We start from the raw sequence: 23,054 nt of genomic DNA, 5'->3' as shown, positions 1-23,054 counted from the left end.
TTTGACATAAATGTTAAATTAATATTTGTGATGTGTATATACCTGTATGTGTATTTTGTATTAATTGTAAAATCTTAGTTGTTAGACCACGCTCAAGGTTCGCCTTATGTGGAAATTATTTATTTACTTGTAAATAATATTTTACATATACATTGTAAGTATGGTAATAGTAAATAAATTATTATTATTATTATTATTATTACTTAGAAGGGTGCGGTTTAGTTTGTTGGAATCCTCGGACGAAATTCTAGAGGGACGCCAGAGTTAGTTTTTCGNTTATTATTATTATTATTATTATTATTATTATTATTATTATTATTATTATTATTATTATTATTATTATTATTATTATTATTATTATTATTATTATTAATTATATTTTTTCAAATGTTCAATTTCAATTCAATTGTTTAAAAAAAATCTCAAACATTGCAAAAGACCCTTAAAGAGGATTGATTCCGGTTTCTAAAACCCACCCTTCGTTCGCTGTACAATCATTAGTTCATGAGATATCGATATCGAAGGTAACTTTTAACTCAATAACCGATATCTCAATGAGAAATAATAATAATACAGAAAATAAAATCAAATTGAAGCTGATGAATCAGGCTACATGATCCTGGCATTGATTAGTCCAGCCCATGTGCAGTTTTGAAAAAAAAATTGTAAAATGTTTGCCTTGCATTATTTTTTATTGGGCCGAGAGTGATGCTCAAAACAATTTTTCAACTCAATATTTCAAAACTAGAATCTTCAAGCTTCAAGATTCTTTTTTTTCTCGATACGACCGTTCTAAACTAAAAAAGTTGGTTTTTGACAGCGACTTTAGTCATTTGTGAGCTCCGAGCTATTGTATTTGTTTTTAATATTGTTTTATCTGATTTTATTTGTTCTGTTACAATCAATGTCAATTTTAATCTGTATTTATATTTTTACTAATTTTAGGATTATGTATGTACATATCTGTATTTGTAACTGTGTTGTAATTTGAAAATATCATTGTTTCTTTTCTGACTTGTGTAAACACTTTGTGTAATAACACGAATCGATAAAAATGTAAAAATGTAAAATGTAAAAAAGTTAGAAATTTTTCTCTTTTATTTTTTTTGCAATGTATTAGTTATATTAGTATACATAAATTTACAGTACATAAGATTTTCTCCTTGTGTGTCGTTTAAGTTTTCTAAATATTACATTAACTATACGAACAAAATAATTAATTAAACTTTTTTGAACAGAAGTAAGGTCTAAGTAAATAAAAGTAACTAGGTCTAGACAACATCGCAAATAAGTAATCAATCAGGTACATTATAAATATATATACTTTGGTTATCTATATCTTATTATTCATTTTGTAAAATTTGTAGATACAATATTAGCTCACAAGTCAGTAGTTAAAAATCACATGATTTATGTTTTTTCTACGATTTCTAAAAATATATTCGAGAATTTTGCATTGATTCGACTAGAAATCTTTCAACAAAAACCCCGATTTTTGTTATGTAATCATTGCATTCTAATAAACGTAATGGTTCTCGATTCAAATTGGAATTCCCAATACGGAGGCTAATTTGAGAACTGGAAGGAGTATTTTTTCCCACGTGGGAAACGCTATTGTTTCCTACAAAATACACGTAATCCTGGAAGGCAGAGGGTTGCGCTCCGTCGACAAAGAATTATAATAAAAGTTGTCCAGGTGCGGAAATGAATACTTATTGAAGGAAGTTTTAATTCGACTTGGTCTCTATTAAAATGAAAACATTTCATGTGACATCGTAAAACACGCTGCGATCGTGTCTATAAAATTTCCTTTTCTAGGTTTCAATTTGTCGTATAACTTGAGGAAAACAATGGGTGATATTATAAACTTATAGCCGAGCCATATCTAAAGTGGATTCATGTTCATGCACAATACGTAACTTAAAAATCGATAGGTTCAGGTTTATACGTTATTGTTCATTTTAAAATTTTGTATATTGTGAGGAACAGAAATGTCGACACAGAGCAAGTATTCCCAAATTAGGGATAATAAGATGATGCGACTACTTTGAGATCTATTAAATTAGTGTGAAATATTTCAGTGTTTGTTAGTCAGCATGATTATCTTGTTCAGATTTTTTTTGTCTTTAAGGAGGTATATCAGGTTTACTCAAATGCACAGATGTAACTGAAATTTATATAGCGTATTACCCAGTGCTCCCTCTGTGCGTCATATTTTTTTGAAATTTTGAGATATTGTTGTTGAAAGTTGTTCATTTTAACATAGGTTTATATGGCGAAGATGGATGGTGCGGCTCTTTTTTGCCCATAACTCAGAAAAAAATGTAGAAATTGTGAAACAAAACTTTCCATAGATAGTACACAGTATTATCTTATTTTTGATAAAAAACTAATGTAAGTTTTGAACATAGTACAGCTGTATTAATTAGAAACAGAAACCAATGATTGCATTTCTGTTTGACTTGAGGCTGAATGTGGCCACGTCGCAATCAGCTGACAGCAAGGAGGGAATACATTTGAAAGACTTTATAAAAACGAAATTGATTTCAAACATGTACATTTTTCCGAAATCCCATGTACATTGTTATTAACAATAAATTATCCGCAACAGATGATTTTTTGTAATGTTTTTAAAAAACTAGATTAATTAAAAAAGACTAGGAAGCTGTTATATATTTATTAGAATACAAAATACAGTTGATACATCCTTTTAATATATTTAATGGTTTATAAAAACATAGTAAACATTACCCAGCAATATTTCGGGTTACATAAAAAGTTTTCTTTACTTGATTAATATAATTAGTAATACTTGAGATAAAAGCATTTGTACGGAATAAGAAAGGAACATAAATATTTCTCAGCAAACTTTATATCTAAAAAATTAGTTATAGTTGCAAAACTTTTGTAACATTACTAAAATAGAGATTAAAAACACGAACAGTGAGTAATAATGTAATTTCTATCACAGAACCTTCAAAATTGCATCCAACATTTTCTTTGACTTGGACGAGAGATGGGCGCGAGTGTCGTTTCATTTCTTTAGAACTAAATTAACATAATTCTCGTTGTTTTACCAGTTCACATGATTTACGTATTTTGAATAAAGGATACAAATCTTCGCGAGGATAATACGATATATTTGCTATATACAGGGTGTCCGGAAATGATGAACAAAAAATTCAGGGCATAATTCTAGACCGAAAATAAATGCTACCGCTTTCTATAACATTTTTTCCAAAACTGATTATTAACGGAGTTACAGGGCGTGCCACATTTCTTTCCACAAAGTTTACTTAAATTTTTTAAGAAACCATTTACCTATTCTATTGGAAGATGTACCACTCGGATTAAGAAATGCAATGTGGCTGCTTCAAGATGGCGCGCCACCGCATTTTAGTTTAGCGGCCAGAGAATTATTAAATGAACCTTTTCCTGAAAGGTGGATAGGACGCGGTGGTTTCGTACACTGAACTCCTAGATCCCCTGACTTAAACCCAATCGATTTCTTTTTTTGGGGCTATATGAAGACGCTTGTATACAGGACACCTGTGAATAGCGTCGATGAACTGAGAGAAAGAATTGTTGCTAATTGTGAGGTACCTAATTAAGCAAAATGAAGGAATATTCCATAGAGTTCGTCGGAATTTTTTAAGAAGAATTAATTTATGCATTGAAGAGGAAGGACGTCACTTTGAACCTTTGATTTGAATGTTTAATTTGTATTTGTATTGTTCTAGTAACTTATGTATTTTAACCTTATGATTTTGTTAGTAAACCATTCTTTATTTGTTGAGGACGTTATTTTTTTATTATTTANGGAATATTCGTTTGTACTGAAATTCTTCTGGTGCTACTACCTGGATTAGCTTCAATCTGTTGTAGAACAATTTCCTCTGTCTGCGCCGTTCGGGTAGTACGGTTTCGTCCACAATCTCTCTTATTTGGCGTAAAATTACCAGTTTCTCTTAATCTCTGATGTAAACTGCTGAACAGTTTATCAGAAGGAAGCTGGCGATTTGGAAAAGTTTCTTGGTACAACCTCCGAGCTTCCAAAGCACAACCGTTTGCTTTGCCATACATGAAGTGCATGTCGGCCATTTCAGCAAAAGAGTATTCCGGCATTTTTTGAAAGACGAGAACAATGATTTTTTTCAATTACACTGTTATTAACACAATAATAATCGAATAAACTTTATTTTTAAACCTTATGTCAAATTCGTTTACCGTAACTACAGTAATTTGACCTTTTTCCATTTTCAACTTAGCACCGACATAAGCCTACTTTGATGTAGAAATTTTTATTATTGGGCGACCATGCATGCACTATTTTCTTTGGAGAGTATTTTCTCGAAAACGGCTAGCCTGACAGGTTTTCTACAAGAATACCTTTTTTATGTCATTTATACCGCGGAATCAGAATTTCTAAAGAAAACTGCAAAAATATGACGTTTAATAAAAATGTGAACAAATTAAATCGAGGCCTCCCCTGTCGGTACGCCCCTGATTAAAATAATAATTTAGTAAAAACACTGAAAAGTACCTACTATTAAAGGCAATTCATATGCCAAAATTTAGATGGCTATCTGAAACGGTTCCAGAGAAATAAAATAAAACCCATATCCCGGTGCAATCTTTGAATCGCCATAGCAACCTTATGATGCATTTGCGGACCTATGTTCATATGAACTTTTCTTCATAGTTTAACATGTAGAATCACCCCTAGAATTATTCGAACGGTATTTCCGGACACCCTGTATAATAATTATGTTGTACATAGTTTACACACAATACAATTTTGAACGCGTACGCATCTTTACCCGAATTTGACTCGCAATATCTCCGATGTCCGAGGTCTGTAAGTTCGCAGTGTGTACAACTGTTTCTGCCAACAAAGAAAACATGATTTTAGGATATAAATGTTTACAAGTGACGTGACCCCTAAGCTTAGGCAACCAACATTGCACGACTGGGTACTGTCAACTAAATAATTGGAGTCTTATTTTTTTTCAAAGAGAATTAAATTAAAACGAGAACCTTCAGTTTTCTGGACAGTTATAAATAATAAAAATAAGACTAGTGAAGTAATATAATGTGGTAACAAGACGCTTAATAGTCCTCAAACTATGGTGAATGTCTTTAATACTTTTATTGAATGTTTCTTACCTGAACGTGACGATATTGGTTTGAACCTTAATTTTAACTCTAATACGAGCCGTGTGACTTACTGGATTATAGCCTGGGAACAAATAACTGGAAAAGAAATTTTAGAAACAGGAAAAAATTGAAGAGTACGGTTTCATGATTTCCATTTCCATAAGTAATCTAGCTGTGTTTAATCAGTTACGTGAAACATTAGACAAGAGTCACAAAATATTACTTGGAAAACTCACTTCTTTAGGTATGTATTAAGAATGTATATTTGGAACTTATTCAATTTTACTTGAGTCGTCGCAAACAGTATGTATATTACAGTGATTTTTTCTCAAATAATTCGTAATTGTAAGAATTTCAGTGATGTTTCAAAATGTAACAAATGTTCGGTCGTGACCGCTGGGCGCAGGTGAGGTCCGATCGGAGTGAATTTTATATCTTTGTCTAGGTTGGACCTTTCGCGTCGAACAGAAGTGGTATAGGCATTCCACGATTACGGGGATGGCAATGGGGAGGACAATGTTGAACATCACATGTTGGACACATTTCTGAGACTCTGTTAATGTTTAAGTGCGGTATAAGTGAATTTCGCGTGTAAAGGAGGTAAATCAGTAAGGTTTGCAAAAGCCAAGGGAAAATTGATAACAATGACTTGATGAAGTGTTGTCGGTATCTGCAGTTGTGGTGGCTGTAACATTTTCAACGATTTTCAATGTTGTTTTGTGATTGTGGGGGCAGATAGTGGAAATATATACAGAGTGGTATCTTCTATCAATTTAATTTTTTATTTTCGACAAAATTGACATAATCCTGTATCTCCCTCTTTATATTAGATGTTGTAAAATTGTTTAAATATTCTACATACACGTTTTTGAAATACATGTCGCAGTGTTTGTATAAATACATAAATAAATTTGATTTCCAGTGTGTCAAAAGTTTGCTTGGTAGCGAATTCTGTAATTTTTATAATAATTGTTCTGCAAATGAGTGACTGTTGAACACTATTATTATTAGTACTTCTCATTTTTTTTTAAGAAAGTAATAATAAAATTACATGTTACCTAACCAACTCAAAGCCAAATAACAATAGTCGTATCGATTTCACTAACTTAACAAATTTTCCTCTTTCAACCTGATTACATTTTTACGTGCATTAAACCTTAATCTTTTGATGCAAATGGTTCCCAGATAAAGATCTGTTCCATCTGGCGCGATCAGGTAGCTCTCTGGAACCGGATAACCGGAACGAAAATATTTGCATCCTGAAGCTCGCTGCCCTACATTACATAATAGGATCATAGATAATAGGGCAAGCATATTCACCGGGGCCCCTAAAAACGGTGGGAAAATTTTATTGGGACAAGCTCATTGGGCCCGTGTCGAGGGTCACTCTTAGCCTGGATCCAAAACGGAGGACGTTTAGTTAGTTAGTTTAGTTTTAGTATAACAATTCCTGTTTGAATTGGTATTCTCGTATTTAATGTTTTTTTTTTTTTTTTGTGGAATAAGTGCACCCATTTTCCTTAATTGATAATTTAACGCGCTTTTAATACTGAAAACGAAAAATTTCTTGTTCTAATTGAAAGACTAGACAATTGAACCATTCTGATATCGCTTTTATCCGTAGAACAGGTATTGTAGATTATTAAATTTGAAGCAGTTTTATGTTTACTTTTAAAATACAATTCAATATAAATCAAATGTAAACAAGTCAAACATACATTCGATAAAAAGTGAGATAATTTTTTTGGTAAAAATGCTCGGTCATATTATGTTGTTCATATTTTGTTTTTAATTACCCATTCTTTTTATAATTAGTATAAAAGTTACAATTACAGGGTGAAATACATAGTTTGAATATCCAACTGTTCATTAGCATTGCAGTCATTAAAATCAAAAATATACTTTTACATTAAAATCGATTATTTCCCATATAATAAATGCTTTTTATTTTATTTTTAGTATACCTCTAATGTGACATTTAGGTTCCATCATAACTTTCCTTAATAAATTTTGTCTTATTTTAATTAGTATACTTCAACGAAAGGATTCAGGTTATTGATATCGATAAGTGTTATTGTTCACAGGAAATTTTTTTGTTTAAAATGATATTTCCTATCTCCCGTTTCATTTTGGCACCATAATTTAGAAACATCCCGCATACGAGTGATTTATCTATAGTCTGTTTGGAAATGAAAGAGAGTAATAAAACCCCGAGATAAGAACCGGCCATGGGCGTGGTAATATTTCGTTTCAGGTAATTATCGGGTAAAACTATTGCTAACAAAAATGACAGGGATTGGAAAATCGACTATCTACAGACTTTTAAAGGAAACAAAAAATGAACAAGATACTGTAAATCCCCCAAAATCATCTACAGGGAGGTCAAAAGTCGTTATAGATGATTTCTTCAAAAATGTCATTCGCAGAAAAGTACACTCATTTTATTTTAAAAAAGAAATACCAACGCTAAACAAAATTTTAAGTGAACTTTCAGAGGACAACGATTTGCCAAAAATCAGTAGAAGCAAATTATGGGCCGTCTTACGAGAGTTGAATTTTTGCTGGGAAAAGCAGAACAGGAAGTCAGTTCTTATCGATAAAGATGAAATTATTTGTTGGCGAAGATCCTACTTAAGATCAATTAGAAAATTCCGTGACGAAGGGAGGAATATTTATTATCTAGACGAAACTTGGGTCAACGAGGGATATACTGTAACAAAAGTATGGCAAGATAAAAATGTAAAAAGTTTTCGACAAGCATTTTTGGATGGACTTTCAACAGGGTTCAAGGCACCTTCAGGTAAAGGGCGAAGATTAATAGTGACACATATAGGTAGTGCCAGTGGTTTTGTAGATGGCGGTTTACTTTTATTTGAATCTAAAAATACAGGTGACTATCACGAAGACATGAACGCAGATGTTTTCGAAGAGTATTTTACACAGATGTTGGATCTTATTCCTCCGGGGTCTGTAATTGTCATGGATAATGCCAGTTACCATTCACGGCAGACCGAGCGGACGCCTACGACTGCTTGGAGGAAAGCCGATATAATTCAATGGTTATCCGGAAAAAACATTTCTTTTGAAACAAATATGGTGAAAAAGGAACTTTTGACACTTGTCAATCTTAATAAAGATCAGAAAAAATATGTTATCGATGAAATGGCAACAAATCGCCAAATAACGGTACTACGGTTACCACCTTATCACTGTGAACTTAACCCAATCGAATTAGTCTGGGCGCAGGTAAAAGGAGATGTAGCGCGAAATAATACGACGTTTAAATTAAGTGACGTGAAAATTTTGTTAAAAAATTCCTTGGAACGAGTAACTGCAGATAACTGGCAAAGATGTATACATCATGTACAAAAAGAAGAGGAGAAAATGTGGGAACTCGATAATTTAATTGACGTTACTGTGGAACCTATCGTTATCAATCTAGGAGACGAAGATAATTCATCAGAATATTCAGAGGATGAATTTTAATATACCTACTTTTTTATTTTCTTTATTGTACATTTATACAACACTACATTTACTCACCATAATTTGAATTTTCAAAATACATATATTTTTGTGTGGAATAAAAGTCTATTCATTAAATTTAAATAAATATTTTGATAATAATATTGAATAATTTTATTTGAATTACTAAAAACCCTCTTAACCCGGTTATGATGCTTAAAGTAGCCTCATGTTTTGAAATGCTGTTTTTATATTGTTTACTTATAAGAGAAATGGACCGAGAAATTGAAGCGGCATAGACAAAGACGGATTGTCGGGGATTAAATTTTAGCTACCTGCTACAATTTAGTACAGTCCGATCGCACAAAGTTTTTTTAAAAGTACACCTCATCCTATACCGATAATACATAACATACTTGCTTGTAGATATTGAATAAAATCGAGTATAAAATACTTAAAATTATATATTTCCATTCCTAAATTATTATTTTTTTCCCAATATGCATAAATAAATGCAACAGAAACTTGATATGCTGAGTTTATTATTTGTAAATTGGCAGTCCCTCATGTATATAGGATATAGGTATACGTTATGCTCTGTGATCGCTCGCAAAGCTGATTGCTTTAATCTATAAAATGTCGGATGAAGAACCGAGTCGGTAGAAAAGAAAATTTGTAACCAAAAGAAAGTATGACTGCTTAAGAATTAGAACAGAAAATAGCAAAAGCAGGAAAAAAGTTGATGAAGAGAAGATTGTGGAACCAGAACCTTCGCACACCGTTCGAGGGCATCAACTTATCAGAATAGAGTACATGGCACAAAGCATGCACTGCTCTTTTGCAAAGAACTTTTACGTAGAATATCTACAAACTGATCACGAAGTGATTTACGTGGAAAAGTTTAAACATGATTTAGTTATGTGCATAAATAGCATATACAAATGTTCCTTATAAGACAAGGGTTTAAAGCGATTGCATTTATGCATAAGACAATTTGATATATGTAATTGTGTCGTATTATACTGTGATACGATGTTATAGTAGCCAAAAGTATTCTAAAAAATATACTCAAATTATTGAAATGCTAATTTTAAAATGAAAAATGATATTAATCATAATTTATCAAAATGCATAAGATTGTTATATGGGCTGTGATGCAAAGTATATATATTTCATTGTTTATGTGCTGCTGTATTTTTTACTTCTTGTATTGAAAGTTTATCGTACTTTATAAGTAAAAAATTATTTCAAAAAACATACTTCATTTGAAACTTTCACATTATTTTATTATTCCAAACTGAATTACACAAATAAACATAAGTTGGATGTAATCAATTTCTAATGACTAATTTATGTATCGAAAAGTTTCTTTAAATTTCCCGCCACCAATCCTCATTCATACTCTATTGCGCTGTTGCCGTTACTCCTTCGCGTTTATTACTTGGCGGACGACAAGTCAGAGCTTTTTATGATGTTTGATAATTTATTTCTCTGTGAAATGTACGGCAATCTACTTTTTTCTTTCTCTTGTCTATTAATTAATGATTCAGGTAAATGTTCATATTTTATCGTCTTACCATTTGCATTTTTTCACCCGTAATTCGATTGTGGGTATGCATCATACCATTTCCCATAAGAACCTTTGTTACAAATTTTTGGCAGTAATTAAAAACAAAAATCGATAAATAATTCGAGAATTCACAGAATTTAATTTCGCATTGCAAAAAATTATATCTCAATAATTAGAAATTGGGTTCCTTTTTTCGTAGTACTCGATCCCCTTAAAGGACCACAATGAATATTTTAATCAGTTCTTAAATATATTGTATATGTATACTTAATGGAAACTATCTTTCTCTTACATATTTTTAAAATTCATCCAATATTACGGCCTTAGAATATTGTCGTCAGCAATCTATTCATAGTCATATTTTCTGCATACTTTTTTATTTTAAAATCGTGTTCTACTTTTAGCGTAAATTTAGAATTTACTCTGTGCTTCTCTGCCTATGCGCTTAACGAAAGTAAATGTTTCTTACAATTAGTCGCATAAAATAAAAGGAAATGATAATTATACCTCGTTATCTAGATTAATACCTAAGTAACCCAACATAATATCTTTCCAACCTGCAATTAAGTGGTAACTATTAATTATACAAAGAGTTGACAGGGCATGTGCATACATGATAGAATGAACAAATATAATACAACCATAAAATGTCTTCTTGGAATATATTGTAGAGGATAGGTATGAAGGTAACTGAAGAAATATATTGTGTGGTGGCTTGTTAGTATAACGGTACAAAATACTACAACACATGTATGATGCTTGCAGTATCTACTGTTGGATTTAAGTTAAAAAATATTTTGTATATCTAAAATTAATTATAAAAAAATGGAAAACAAACACACATACTAGAACTTTCAAACTAAATTATTTTTTTTTAACGAAATTTTGTAGTAAATAAATATTATTTTAAGCTTCCAGCGCACAGAATTAATAATTTTCTGATATTTAAAAGAATTTACAGCCTAATTTACTTATATAGGATACACACTATGTAAATCTCGGAAACGGCACAAAGTTATATTAAAGTAACAATAAGGTATCTTCAATAATGTCATTAGTTTCCTTGTAACCTTCATTCACTGTACTATTTTTTTTTTGTATATACCACCCAGTAGTGGCTCATGACATTGAGAATAGGTGAAGTATATTCATTGATTGACTAAAAAGAAAAAAAAGCGCCGCTGGCGAAAATATTAGAATTTTCAAGGTCAACGGCTTTAAATGAATCTAGAAATTTTTAGTTGCATTTGCAATTTTACCGAACAACTGACGTTCGTGAGAAGGATTTTCATTTAGATTTTATAAAAAATAGAAATATTAGTTCGGTTTGTGGACTTCTGCGAACATTAACGCACACCGTATATGTATGTTTCAAAGAAGCTTTGTGGTTACGACAACCTGATGTTCCCAAAATTGTTAAATCCCTTCTTATTCCGCACGCCCGACTTTACACCTACAATTAAACACGGCAATACAGAAAAGTTTTTTTAAATGAACACTTCCACACAACCAGTTATACTCCGAATGCCATTCATTTCAAAACTTTCGAATCTACACGTTGTTTTTTGAATTCCCCTTTTTTCCATATTGAGAGAATAAGGACAGGTCTTTTGCAATTTAAAAAATCCTTTTTGTCCTCAATTTTCCATCTGGAAAATAGCGTTTCTAATAAAATACATACTGGATCATACAATACAAAAGATACATTTCTACAATTATTATACAAAACAAATATTAACAAAGAACCGTTATAATCGTGCACTGGGCGACGCGTATCTTATAAAGTGTTAAAGGCAGGCGATGGGCGATGCTACTTCAATTTCTGCGTCACTGGTCTCACGCCGTAGTTTAATCCCGTATTGGCCGCTTCGTTGCCATGACAACCGCCGTAAACAACGCTACGAAGAGAAGCAGAATACAGACTGATTTCAATCTGCGTCACTTGACTTATAAACTGTACGTTGTATGTTCGCGCTCAACGAAGGCAATGTTTTAGAAGGCGTTCACCGCGCAACTATTCTGTTTATTTCTGCGTATTAAACAAACAAACAGAATACATTTTCAATATAGAATTATACCTAAATTGTAAAATTTATATAAAAAATAAATATAATTTTAAATTGTACAACCAAACAGAAATTTTAGGTAAAGCGGTGCATCACTTGCGTCACTTGACGAGCCGCCACTGCTAGAACATTTACATCCTGCATCGACTGGTATTATTAAATTTTTGTTGGAACGTTGACCACGGCCAACTGTGCAAAATTGCCTTTATTATTATTCAAATGTGATTGAAAACGTAACTACAAACCGATAGATACACATTAAATATGTGTATCTATAAATTAAATTTTGTCCACCGACGTGTAAACACATTTGGGCCCGTCTTACCCAGTTTCTACGAACTAACACAAATGCCTCGCCGTAACACAAATACTTCACCATAACACAAATGTTGATCAACTCCAAGTTGCTATACACGTAAGCCATTTTTGACACTTAAAAAACTGTATCGCAGCAACGATAATACTAAAATCGGATTTCAGTATTTTTTGCGGAGACATTTTTTTAAATCTATCCATTCACAAGGTTTATTTTAAGAACTACTGTTTACATGGATTCAGAGTTCGGGAGGAGAGGCTTTCAAAAAATCATACTCAACTCTATTCGGACACTATGTGAAATGTATATTCTTGACTTTCATATATATTTAATATTAATACTTAATACTTACATTAGTAAACTGAACCTGATTCTATTAAGACCTGCGGATCTATGCATTCTACATTCATTATTTCCAACAGGATTGCCAACACGACGTTGATGGGTTGATATAATTGTATGGATTAGTTATTTTCACGGACGGTCGTTTTCTTTTAAGTGTCCTTAAGTATATTTAAATAATAATTTTAATTAACTGTACCTAGTATATTCAAGTGAAAACGTATATTCTGTGCAATGAAAGTGCACATGCGGCAAAAATGTTAAATCGGAATGGGTAGGAAGATCAATTTCACCTGTACGCAAATAAATTAATAAATATATATATATAATGATTGTTATGTCGGAAGAGGTTTTGCGATTTGCCTATTTAAAATTTTAAATTTAGTAGATATATCTATATTTGTCGTATTAATGACTTATAAAATAAGATCTACTACTTAAACTTAACTGCGTGAATCAATAACGTAACTAAATACGTAAATACACGTTTCCTTCACGTCTTGTCTGCGGACTTTGTGGTCTTAAACAGGTACTAGCAGTATCGGCATGTGCATGTTTAGGGATACTTTTACAAACCGTAACTGATCGAGCAATGCAATGCAAATTTCTGCAGCATAAATTAAGCCAACTTTTTTTTTTTTAAGCTGTACCGTTATTTTATATTTTATTCGATTCACAAAACACACGCAAACGCTGCTCTAGATATCAACACGGTAAATTTGAAAATGTAGTTCACTTCCAATAATGAAGAATAATTGTAGGAGTTTTCAATTAATATACTCTCCAGTCTCACTTCTGAGCAAAATAGAACTAATCTTTTTTTGTAATTGTAAAATAATTTTTTCTGTCTGCAATGTAGGTATGTTAAAGCGATCAGATCATAACCTGATGATGACTTTATTAAAATCGAAACGTCAATGCTCGAATAAAAAAAGCCGTAGTAAACTGTTTTCGACTTCCCCAACGAGCCATTGAATAAAATAAAATTTTAATCAAATTAAATTGGAACACCTGTACTAAGAAATATTTAGTTTCCTTTTAATGACAGTTCTTAATATTATATGTGTACATACATATTCAGAAGCAAATACAAGTTTTGTATTTGTATTTTTTATACTGGTACCATTTAAATATAAATCGATTCATTTAGACTGATATATTCACCGGTAAGGAAAATATTTCCTCTGCATATTTTACAACATGCAGGTTAACAAAATTGTTTTATATTTTCTCTTGAGAATTTTTGAGAAATCCAGGTGTGACAATTTTCTATGTGTACGTAAACGTTGTAAGTATTTATTTGGAAAAACTTAAGTGACTATTAGTGTGGCAAATTAACAAATCCAATAAACAAAAGTTTGGAAATGCTTTCCTTGAAATACAGTGTTCAAAATTAATGAAAATATGTAGTTCGAGGTATGCCATGTTAATAATACTTAATTTCCTTCATAGATAACGTGATTATTTGAATAGTAATTATTTTTATTTCAAAACTACTTTGATGTTTCGACATTTTTAGTAATAATTCATTTCATTCATAAGGATGACTGACATTTAATGCAATATATCAATGTCAGAGCCGTAGATTTTATCACATAGAGGCGTTGAAGTGGATGAAATTGAAAACATTGTATTAATGACCACATTGATCAAAACAGTGCTAATAGCATTACATTTTTGTCATCGTACGTCATTTAATCGGTACCACACGTTGTACAGGTAAATGTAGGCAATGTAGGCATTAATACAAACATCTTTAAATTTTTATCATTAATATAATCACTACCGTACACTGTACAGATGGTTGTAAATATGAGCACAATTACCTTTAATATAGGCAGTATAATAATTATTATTATTGTACGTTAAGTGTGATAAGATAAATTGTTATATTAAGCAGAAGAGTTCATGTAAACATTGTAAACATAACCCCAGTAAGAGAAAGAGCACATTATCTTTCACATATTTCATTTGGGCGGCTTGTGATTGGAATATTATAAAGACATCAGACGATAAACTTCACTGATTTTTTATACTATTACGAGGTCTGTTCAGAAAATAACCGAACTTTATTTTTTAAACTTTATTATTCATTTTAAACATTATTGGTCCTTGTCTTCCTCATAGTACACTTTTTCCCAGCGGTGTTTCTATTTCACGAATCACTGGATGGCTTCATTTGAAATGGCCTTTAAAGTCTGTAATTTGCTTTGGTGCCATCAATAGTCTGAAAAAAGCGTCATTTCAACACTGATTTTAATATCGGAAATAAGAAAAAAAAACCGCAAGGAACTATAGGTTTGATGAGTTAGGGGGGTGAGGGAGAACTGTAATCTGATTTGTCACAAGACCGACGCATTGACAAAGCTGAGTGTGAAGGCGCATTGTCATGGTGCAAGAACCATGAGTTGTCTCGTCACAACTTTAGTCTCTTTTTGCGAATTTTTTCATGTAACTGTTGTCAAATGGCCACTCGATGCATGTTCAATTTTTCAGTCAAAGGATCGCGCACAAACCTTATGGGTTTGAGTTTCCGGTCGATTCATCTGAATTTTTGATATGTTGTACTTGACACCCTCCTGATCAAAAGTGTTCATACGCCCAAAATCCGGAAATTAACAGTTTTCGAGGTATTGAGGACGCAATGTCTCAAAAAATTTAATATTTCCATGAAACTGAAAATGGAAACAAGCTGAGATATAAATACTTTAGTTTTCCAACCCTTATTTTGGGGGTGTCTCGGGGTTGTAGTCGTACTGATTTCCATTCCAGATATACCTAGGTATATTATGAATACTCAAATCGATCTAAATCCGATAAATAATAAAAAATTGATATTTTAAAATTATTTAAAAAACCAGTGGCGTACTCCCTCAATAACTACGTCACTAGAGTATATTCTGGAATAAGTTATGCATGAAAAAATAGTCCCTATTAAAAAAAATTGTCATCCAACAAATTTTATCACTCAATCTTTTATGCCGGTGAAGTTACAGGAAAAATAATATAAATATTTGAAACTTTTGTATCTCCGTAGGGAAGCGTCCTATCAAAAATCAAAAATAAGGTAAAACCTTATTATTTTTATCGGTAGAATACGCCATTAAAGCTTGGCTAAACTTATAATTTACACCCTGTATATGCAACACTTGAAATTTTCAAATTTCGATTATTTATAGTAGTTATTATAAAATTCTGTATATCTAATGATCAATGGAAATTACAAGAAATATGGTAATGCATTATTCAAAAACGCTTTGTACCTAGCTTTTTTGCAATATTACACTTTTTATATTGTCATAAGTAAATGTTGAATTACATACAACTTATGAGTAGAGTTGTCAGAACTGAGCCGCGGGACCTAGGCGTACTCATTATTTTTTAAAAAGGAACACATTAAATTGTCTACAATACACCACCGTAAACACCAACGGATAGGAATTAATTATGCAACATCCGCACGATAACAAAGATTTTAGTTGTCCTTTGATGAATAATTCTGTGTAATGTTGAGTGTAGTTAGTGTTAAAAAACAATAAACAATTCATATTATACTGACTAAAAACAAATTTACTGGTAAGTAGCTATAAAATTATTAACATGTAAAAACTATTCAAGTTGTAGTATAACAACCCCGGGTTGGATAAAAAAAAAGAAAAATAACGTAGTTGTGGACAAAAATATGTGATCGTCATAAGGAATACCTACGTTGTGTGTATTTATTTTTTATTGACCGGAAGGCGCTGGCTACTAACTTTTTAGAGGGGATGTATGGTTTAATTTTATAAAACAAAAGCAGAGTAAATACACCTAACCTTTATTTACATACAATTCAAATTAAACATGTGACAAATAGAAAGAACAACAAAAACATTAACAACCATTTAACATAAAATGAGAGTGCCAGGCTCACCTAGAGCTCCTGTGGGGAAAGAGCATGGCAGAGAAACCCACGACCGTTGCTCTAACTACCCAAATATAAATACAAAATAACCGATAACAAAAGGCATAAATTAAGAACCTTTGCTAATGATAAATAAGACCTGACTTGACCGGATTAGACATACACACTTCCAAGTAAAACTGAAGAGGTTTGGTGTTAGTTAGCCGGCAGGGCCGGAAGGTACTGGAGTCCGATACGGGAGGCAATCCAGCTATGAGTTGAAATTTTGGAAGATCTGTTTTAGCAATTCTTTTTTTGTATTTAATTATTCTCTTTTTCAGATTCGTTCCTCACGGGCGGAAATGTTAGTAAATTCAACAAGGCTCTATACGTATGACATAAAGTGAGCACAAGAAACGCTTTATTATTTGTTTTTCGAACAATGTAATCATGACAAAACAAGTTAGATGTGAAACATAGGTGTTGCTATTGCAATATCTTGGCAGTCACGACAATATGTATATATTTCAACATGTAGTAAATGATGAGCAATCGTTAATAATAATTGTAACAATTTTACCTTAGAAAAATATATGCCCTTGAGCATAAAGCAATGGAGACTAAACATACAAAGAATTATTATCATGAAACACCTATAACCATCACAATCATAAGATTACATAGAACAATTAACAACAAAGTACTTAAAGAATAATTACCTGCTAATTTTAATACGGATTAAACACTTTAATTTTTCACTATTTTGCCACACTGCCCGCCGATCGTCTTACTCCCATCATCCACACTTTCTCCCTTCAACTATCTAGGCTTCCTTCCAGAAATCCCCACCCAAGCGTTAGTTTTTGCGCTTCCTTCTACCAACTGTTAATATTACGTTTTCATTATTATACAACACACATGTAACAGGTGACGTCGAAGTTGATACGATAAGTATGGTTTTGCACAAAGTGGAAAACAAAGCAGAGATATATTCTTTGGAATAGAAAAGAATTTTGTGAATGTAAAGGATCATAATGAGTTCTAAAAACACCTATTTAAGATGCTCCTTTCGTTTAAATGTTTGATTTTTTATTTTTTTATAAAATTAATAAAAATAGCAAGAACTAATAACATTATCAGTAATAGATTTGTCCGACAAAGCAGCACTCAACACGTGTTATTTCAACTGGTCAATTTGGTCATAGGGAAAGTTAAATAACGAACAATATTTTCTTTTACTAAAATAATATAAACAATAAAAACCAGAGGACTCAGTTTATGTTTAATTTAATATTCATACTCATTGCATGTAGCCTACCATTTAGTATAGGAAATAAAAAAGCATTTGATTCCTACTAGAATAAATACAACCCCGAATGGAAATTACCATGTTGGACCATCTTGAAAGTAGATTACTTAATTATTCAAATATTACACCAGTAGATGTCGAACGGTCGTTCTCATGAGATTAAGATATTTTATCACCGCCGCGAATAAATTTTGCTGAAACAAGGGTAGCACCTGATGATGCGATCTATAATGGATCCCATCCAGATTGTGAAACCTATGGCAACGATGCGTAAAATAATTTACGTGTTTCACAATGATACAATGACAAATCTTATAACCATTGTTCACTTCATTTTATGTTGATGATCCGCACGCCTTTGGTGCGCGGCCAATTATGACATCTCTACTTATGCGTATTACTGTGGAAACAATTAAAAACACATTTCGATATATTTAATTACACCATACACTAAATGCACATAAACTGGTACTTTATAGGAGATATTTAGTTTGCGCGGGAAATATAATGTTCAAAAGTTTTGTTTCAACGCGCTTGGAGACTCATACAGAGCCTTCATAAATGATTACAAGTCACGTGACCGCAGAGCTTAGGCAACCCAACATTGCATGACTCGGTACTGGTAACGAAAATTCCTTTATAGATTCGTTTATAATGAACAATGACAAACCGCTAGGTCTACGCTCGAGATAATGAGATCGCTGATTGGTTGAATAGAATCTCGTGAAAAATTACACCAATCACAGCCGGTGAAACAGAATGTTGTGTTTTAATGTAGTCTTGATCCTATTGTTTTAATCATTTTTAATTTTACCAAAATTTAATTGCCAACATGAAGCAAATAAAATTATTGATCGCGTGGCTTGTAACTATTTATAAAAGCTCTGTACAATCAACTCGTTATAAAGCAATTATATTTAATTAATTACCTAATATAAGTTTCACATAACAAACAGTATTATAAACGAACGTAATATTAAACACGTCGTGATCCTCAATCTAAGGCATTTTTTTCGTTGTCCCAATTCGGGGCAAAGTTCATTGGCGTCATGGATTTTTTTCACCATCATTATTGTTTGGGGTCTCATTTTCTGCATTTCACTTTCAATCTTCTGCCACAAGACCGATAAGAAAACGGTTTGTCACGATACTTAAACCAAATTAAATTTTATTTCTTCGGTAAATAAATGAGGTCACTCAATGTTTTTATACGCATCGCCTGATCTAAAACCTTGACGTGACTTGGGTCTTCAAGACATGTAAACCTTCCCCAACTACTGCGGAAGTGCGTGACACTTAACAGGAAGTCAACCCTTAAATGTGCATACGAAGCATATCTCCCAATAATAAAACGTAATATTTATTACGTTGTAACTTTCTTACTTTGTTATTATTACATTCAAGATTCAAGATATAAATATGTGACTGAGCCGCGATAAAGATGACCTCCGGGTGTTAGAATTATATTTTTAATTTGCGGTATCATTGATAATGATAAGCGGTGTCGACAGCGGCTGCTTATCTCCAGACGTAACTGGGTCAGCTAAAATCTTACGCAGAATTAGTCATCTTTCCAGATCCCTTCATATCAATGAAAGCAACATTTTTGAAGTTGGTGTAGGTACCGAACTTAAAATGATAAAAGCCGGATATTACACAAGTTCAAATTTCTGCCCTATTGTCTTGTCCTATTAATACTTCCTTTAGAACAGTGTACTAAACTTTTATTACAACAAGGCACTGTGGGTAAGGATAATTTGTTTCGTTGCACGCCAAATAAAAATCGCGACAAAATTATAGTGTTTATGAATGAATATAAATAAATGGCAAGTTGTCAAACTAATTACAGCACAAAATGAAAATAAAAAATGGCGTACAATACAAACGGCTATGCCATCTGGACAGTGGCCCAACAGACATTTAGTTTTTCTATTTTTTCAAATAAAAATAAATGATTCCTTCACCTTGAGAAATTAACATTCCCATTTTCTTTTCAATTGAAGTAAATTACAAATTACCCCATTTTTAGTAAAGAGGTATAGTATTTCCGAAGTCAGTTGAATATGCAAAAAAAACGTCTGATAATAAAATTAGTGAGTTTCATAGACGTATTATATGTTCATTTGGCCAAAAAAACTTTCGCAATTGTAATATGAATGATTGATAGAAGGTACCTGTAGTAAATTAAAATTGCCTGATTCACACCAAATTCCGCATTGTTGCACTGCACTGCTGGGCAATTTATCAGCCACTTGTCGTCTGCTGTGATTTATTGCCCAGTAGCCCCATGCAGCTGTAATCGTTTTCCTTTGCCCGCGCTCGCATTCTTCAACTGAGCGTATACATTTCTATCGCCTCCACGTTTAGTTCGACCAGACCTGTATATGGGTATGGCTAAATAAATATGGGAACAAGTTTTTCAAATATTTCAATGCCGAGTTGCTGCGTAGCGACCGAGCCTGGTACATATCTTGAAGTTATTGGTTCTTCAAAAAACTATAACAATAAAATTGTACACAAAAATAATCTTCGAGAACATTTGTTACGTCTCTGCTTTCTTTACAGGTTTAAGAGGGAAGACTCGGAAATAGACAATACGGGTAATGAAGACTCTGATGACTCAGCCGCTGCGGAGGAGGCTTTGCAGACAAGGTCTAAAAAGCCAATTAATAAAGGCAGGTGGAGCAAAGAAGAGGTGAGTGTCCTTCCCTTGCAAAAAGTTAACTATATTCGTATAAAAGTAAAAGTAATTTTAAAAACGTAAGATATATTAAGTCGATCTGGTTAAATATCTTTATTCTTTACACATACATAGGTACTGGGAAGCAGGATAATAATTTGGACAACAAAGGCTCGTAAATATTTAAAATTAGAGCAGGAAGGATATAATTTCAATAAAAGAATAGTACGTTGAGGATAATGTAATAATCAAATATATTGCGAAGCAAATTATAATATCTGTTTAATGTTATGATATTTGTGACGTGTGTTTGTATTCAGAACGATTTCAATTTAAACAGACAACTTGTATGAAAATTAATTCGGCTACTTACTATGCTCATGCAGTCGTCAGAAGTCCCGTCCGTATCATTTATCTTCTCGATTCTGGAACGCACTAAATGACGTCACGAATTAGTGCAGCACCAAACACCCATTTAAAATATTTATGTTTTATGAGGTAAATTATTTATAGACATTTATGCAAGTTATTATTGAAAGTGTACATTGTTCTGTATCTAAACTTTTGCTTCAGCTTAGGGTAGGATATTTGTACTTTCGACAGGGCGGTATGCAGCAGCGATGGTAATAAAGAAAAATAGTCAGACTCATATCATTTATTCGTGCTTTACAGGAGTATGTATAGAAACGCACACGATAGGAAATACTTAATATTTTCATAGAAAAGTAAAAATCCTACATGAGGAAGGTCTTTTAATTGGTAATAATTTAATAAATTTGGACTATTAGACATTTTACTGTTTTTTGGAATACATCCACTGTTTAGAGCTATTTCGTTTTTTTTTTATACTTATAGAGATAGATATCCGTACTTCATGGCACTGATAATAAATAATAATAGAGTTAATAAACACTACTTTTACCCGAATTAAAGCCATTGGATTATTTTATTTGGGGAACTCCGAGGGGAACTCGGATAATATTTACAGTACCAGTACAAACAAATTCGAAAAAAATTAAGACAAAGAAGTCAAAGATATTTATTGAGCTAATTACTGACTATGTTAATAGTAGAAAAAAATAAGAAATAACTTTTTCTGTGTGTTCAACAATGGGCTTTCCAAGTTCTTCCTGAAAAGCTGTTTAATTGTACATAAATCTTCGAATCAGAAGAATATGTAAGAAACGTTTATGATAAATTTTCTACTAATTTTATTATTTATATTTTTTTAAACTCAGTGGTCTACTTTTTTTAAATAAAAAAGGGCCTCTGCACCCCTGTTGCATACCGTTGACTGAAGTAATGGTGTAAAATTCTACCAACTGAAAGAATTCCTCTTCGTTTATGTTACACTAAATTTCATTCAAATATGTTGATTGATTCTTGAGATCTAATAAAATGTATTAACTTTCATCAAACTTTAACGAGACAAGTTTATGGAGCAAAGTACACTTACTTTTCAATTTTTTTACATTAAATTTTAGTGGATCATTAACATTCCTTCAGTTTTTTCTTTCATTTTCTTGTTCACATTATGATAAGTCATCATGTACCTGCCTCATCAGTATCGTATCAAACATTAGACTATACTTAAATTACTGTATGGTCAAATATGTGTAGTTATATAAAAATTTAGTCATTAAATATCGGTTTAGCAGATCAGAAGAAATTTTCTTTAAATATAGTTATGGTTTATACGAGGTCTGTTCAGAAAATAACCGAAAATTATTTTTTTAAACTTTATTATTAATTTTATACGTTATTGGTCCTTATATCTTTCGAAGGACATGTTAAGTTATTTTCTGGATAGACCTCGTATACTCCTAGATAATATAATTTAATTGACTTCAGAATACATGATCTTTTTAAAAGAAGTTATTGATTTTATACATACAATATATCTTGTTAAAAACAGTCAGACTGAAGCACAATTTTCATCAATTGAAACTACCAATTTTTTGTTATTAACACCACATGAGTTTTAAACGCTGAGTGTATTTGTTTACATGTTTAATGAACTACTTCCTAAGTTAATCATTTGAACAGTTAAGTACTGAATTTAGACACATTGTTTTATTTCTGGTTTATTAGACATATGTTTCTCGCCGTTTTCACTCAACAAAAATAATACTAAAAACGTGTAATATAACTTTCGAGTGAATTATTAAGGTAAAACACGTTTTCTTTCGTTTCCCACGCAAAACGTTTCTACCAAAATAAGTTGGCGTCGGCACACAAATATCGGTCCATTGTGTTCTCTTGTAAC

At 32.0% G+C, this 23,054-nt stretch overlaps 1 protein-coding gene across 5 annotated transcripts in view; it reads left to right on the top strand.

Moving 5' to 3' along the window:
- Positions 1-23,054, top strand: part of LOC108909770 (myb-related protein A) — a 123,150-nt gene that overhangs the window by 61,825 nt on the left and 38,271 nt on the right. For all 5 annotated transcript variants that reach the window (XM_018714191.1, XM_018714188.1, XM_018714187.1 and 2 more), the window contains exon 2: positions 20,674-20,803. In XM_018714191.1, the coding sequence (XP_018569707.1) occupies positions 20,674-20,803 (130 nt within the window). The remainder of the gene's footprint in view (positions 1-20,673; positions 20,804-23,054) is intronic.

Source organism: Anoplophora glabripennis, unplaced genomic scaffold, assembly GCF_000390285.2.
Source record: "Anoplophora glabripennis isolate ALB-LARVAE unplaced genomic scaffold, Agla_2.0 scaffold492, whole genome shotgun sequence".
Classification (NCBI taxonomy): Eukaryota; Metazoa; Arthropoda; class Insecta; order Coleoptera; family Cerambycidae; genus Anoplophora; species Anoplophora glabripennis.
The sequence above is the reverse complement of the archived record's forward strand: the minus strand, read 5'-3'. Positions and strand labels throughout refer to the sequence as shown.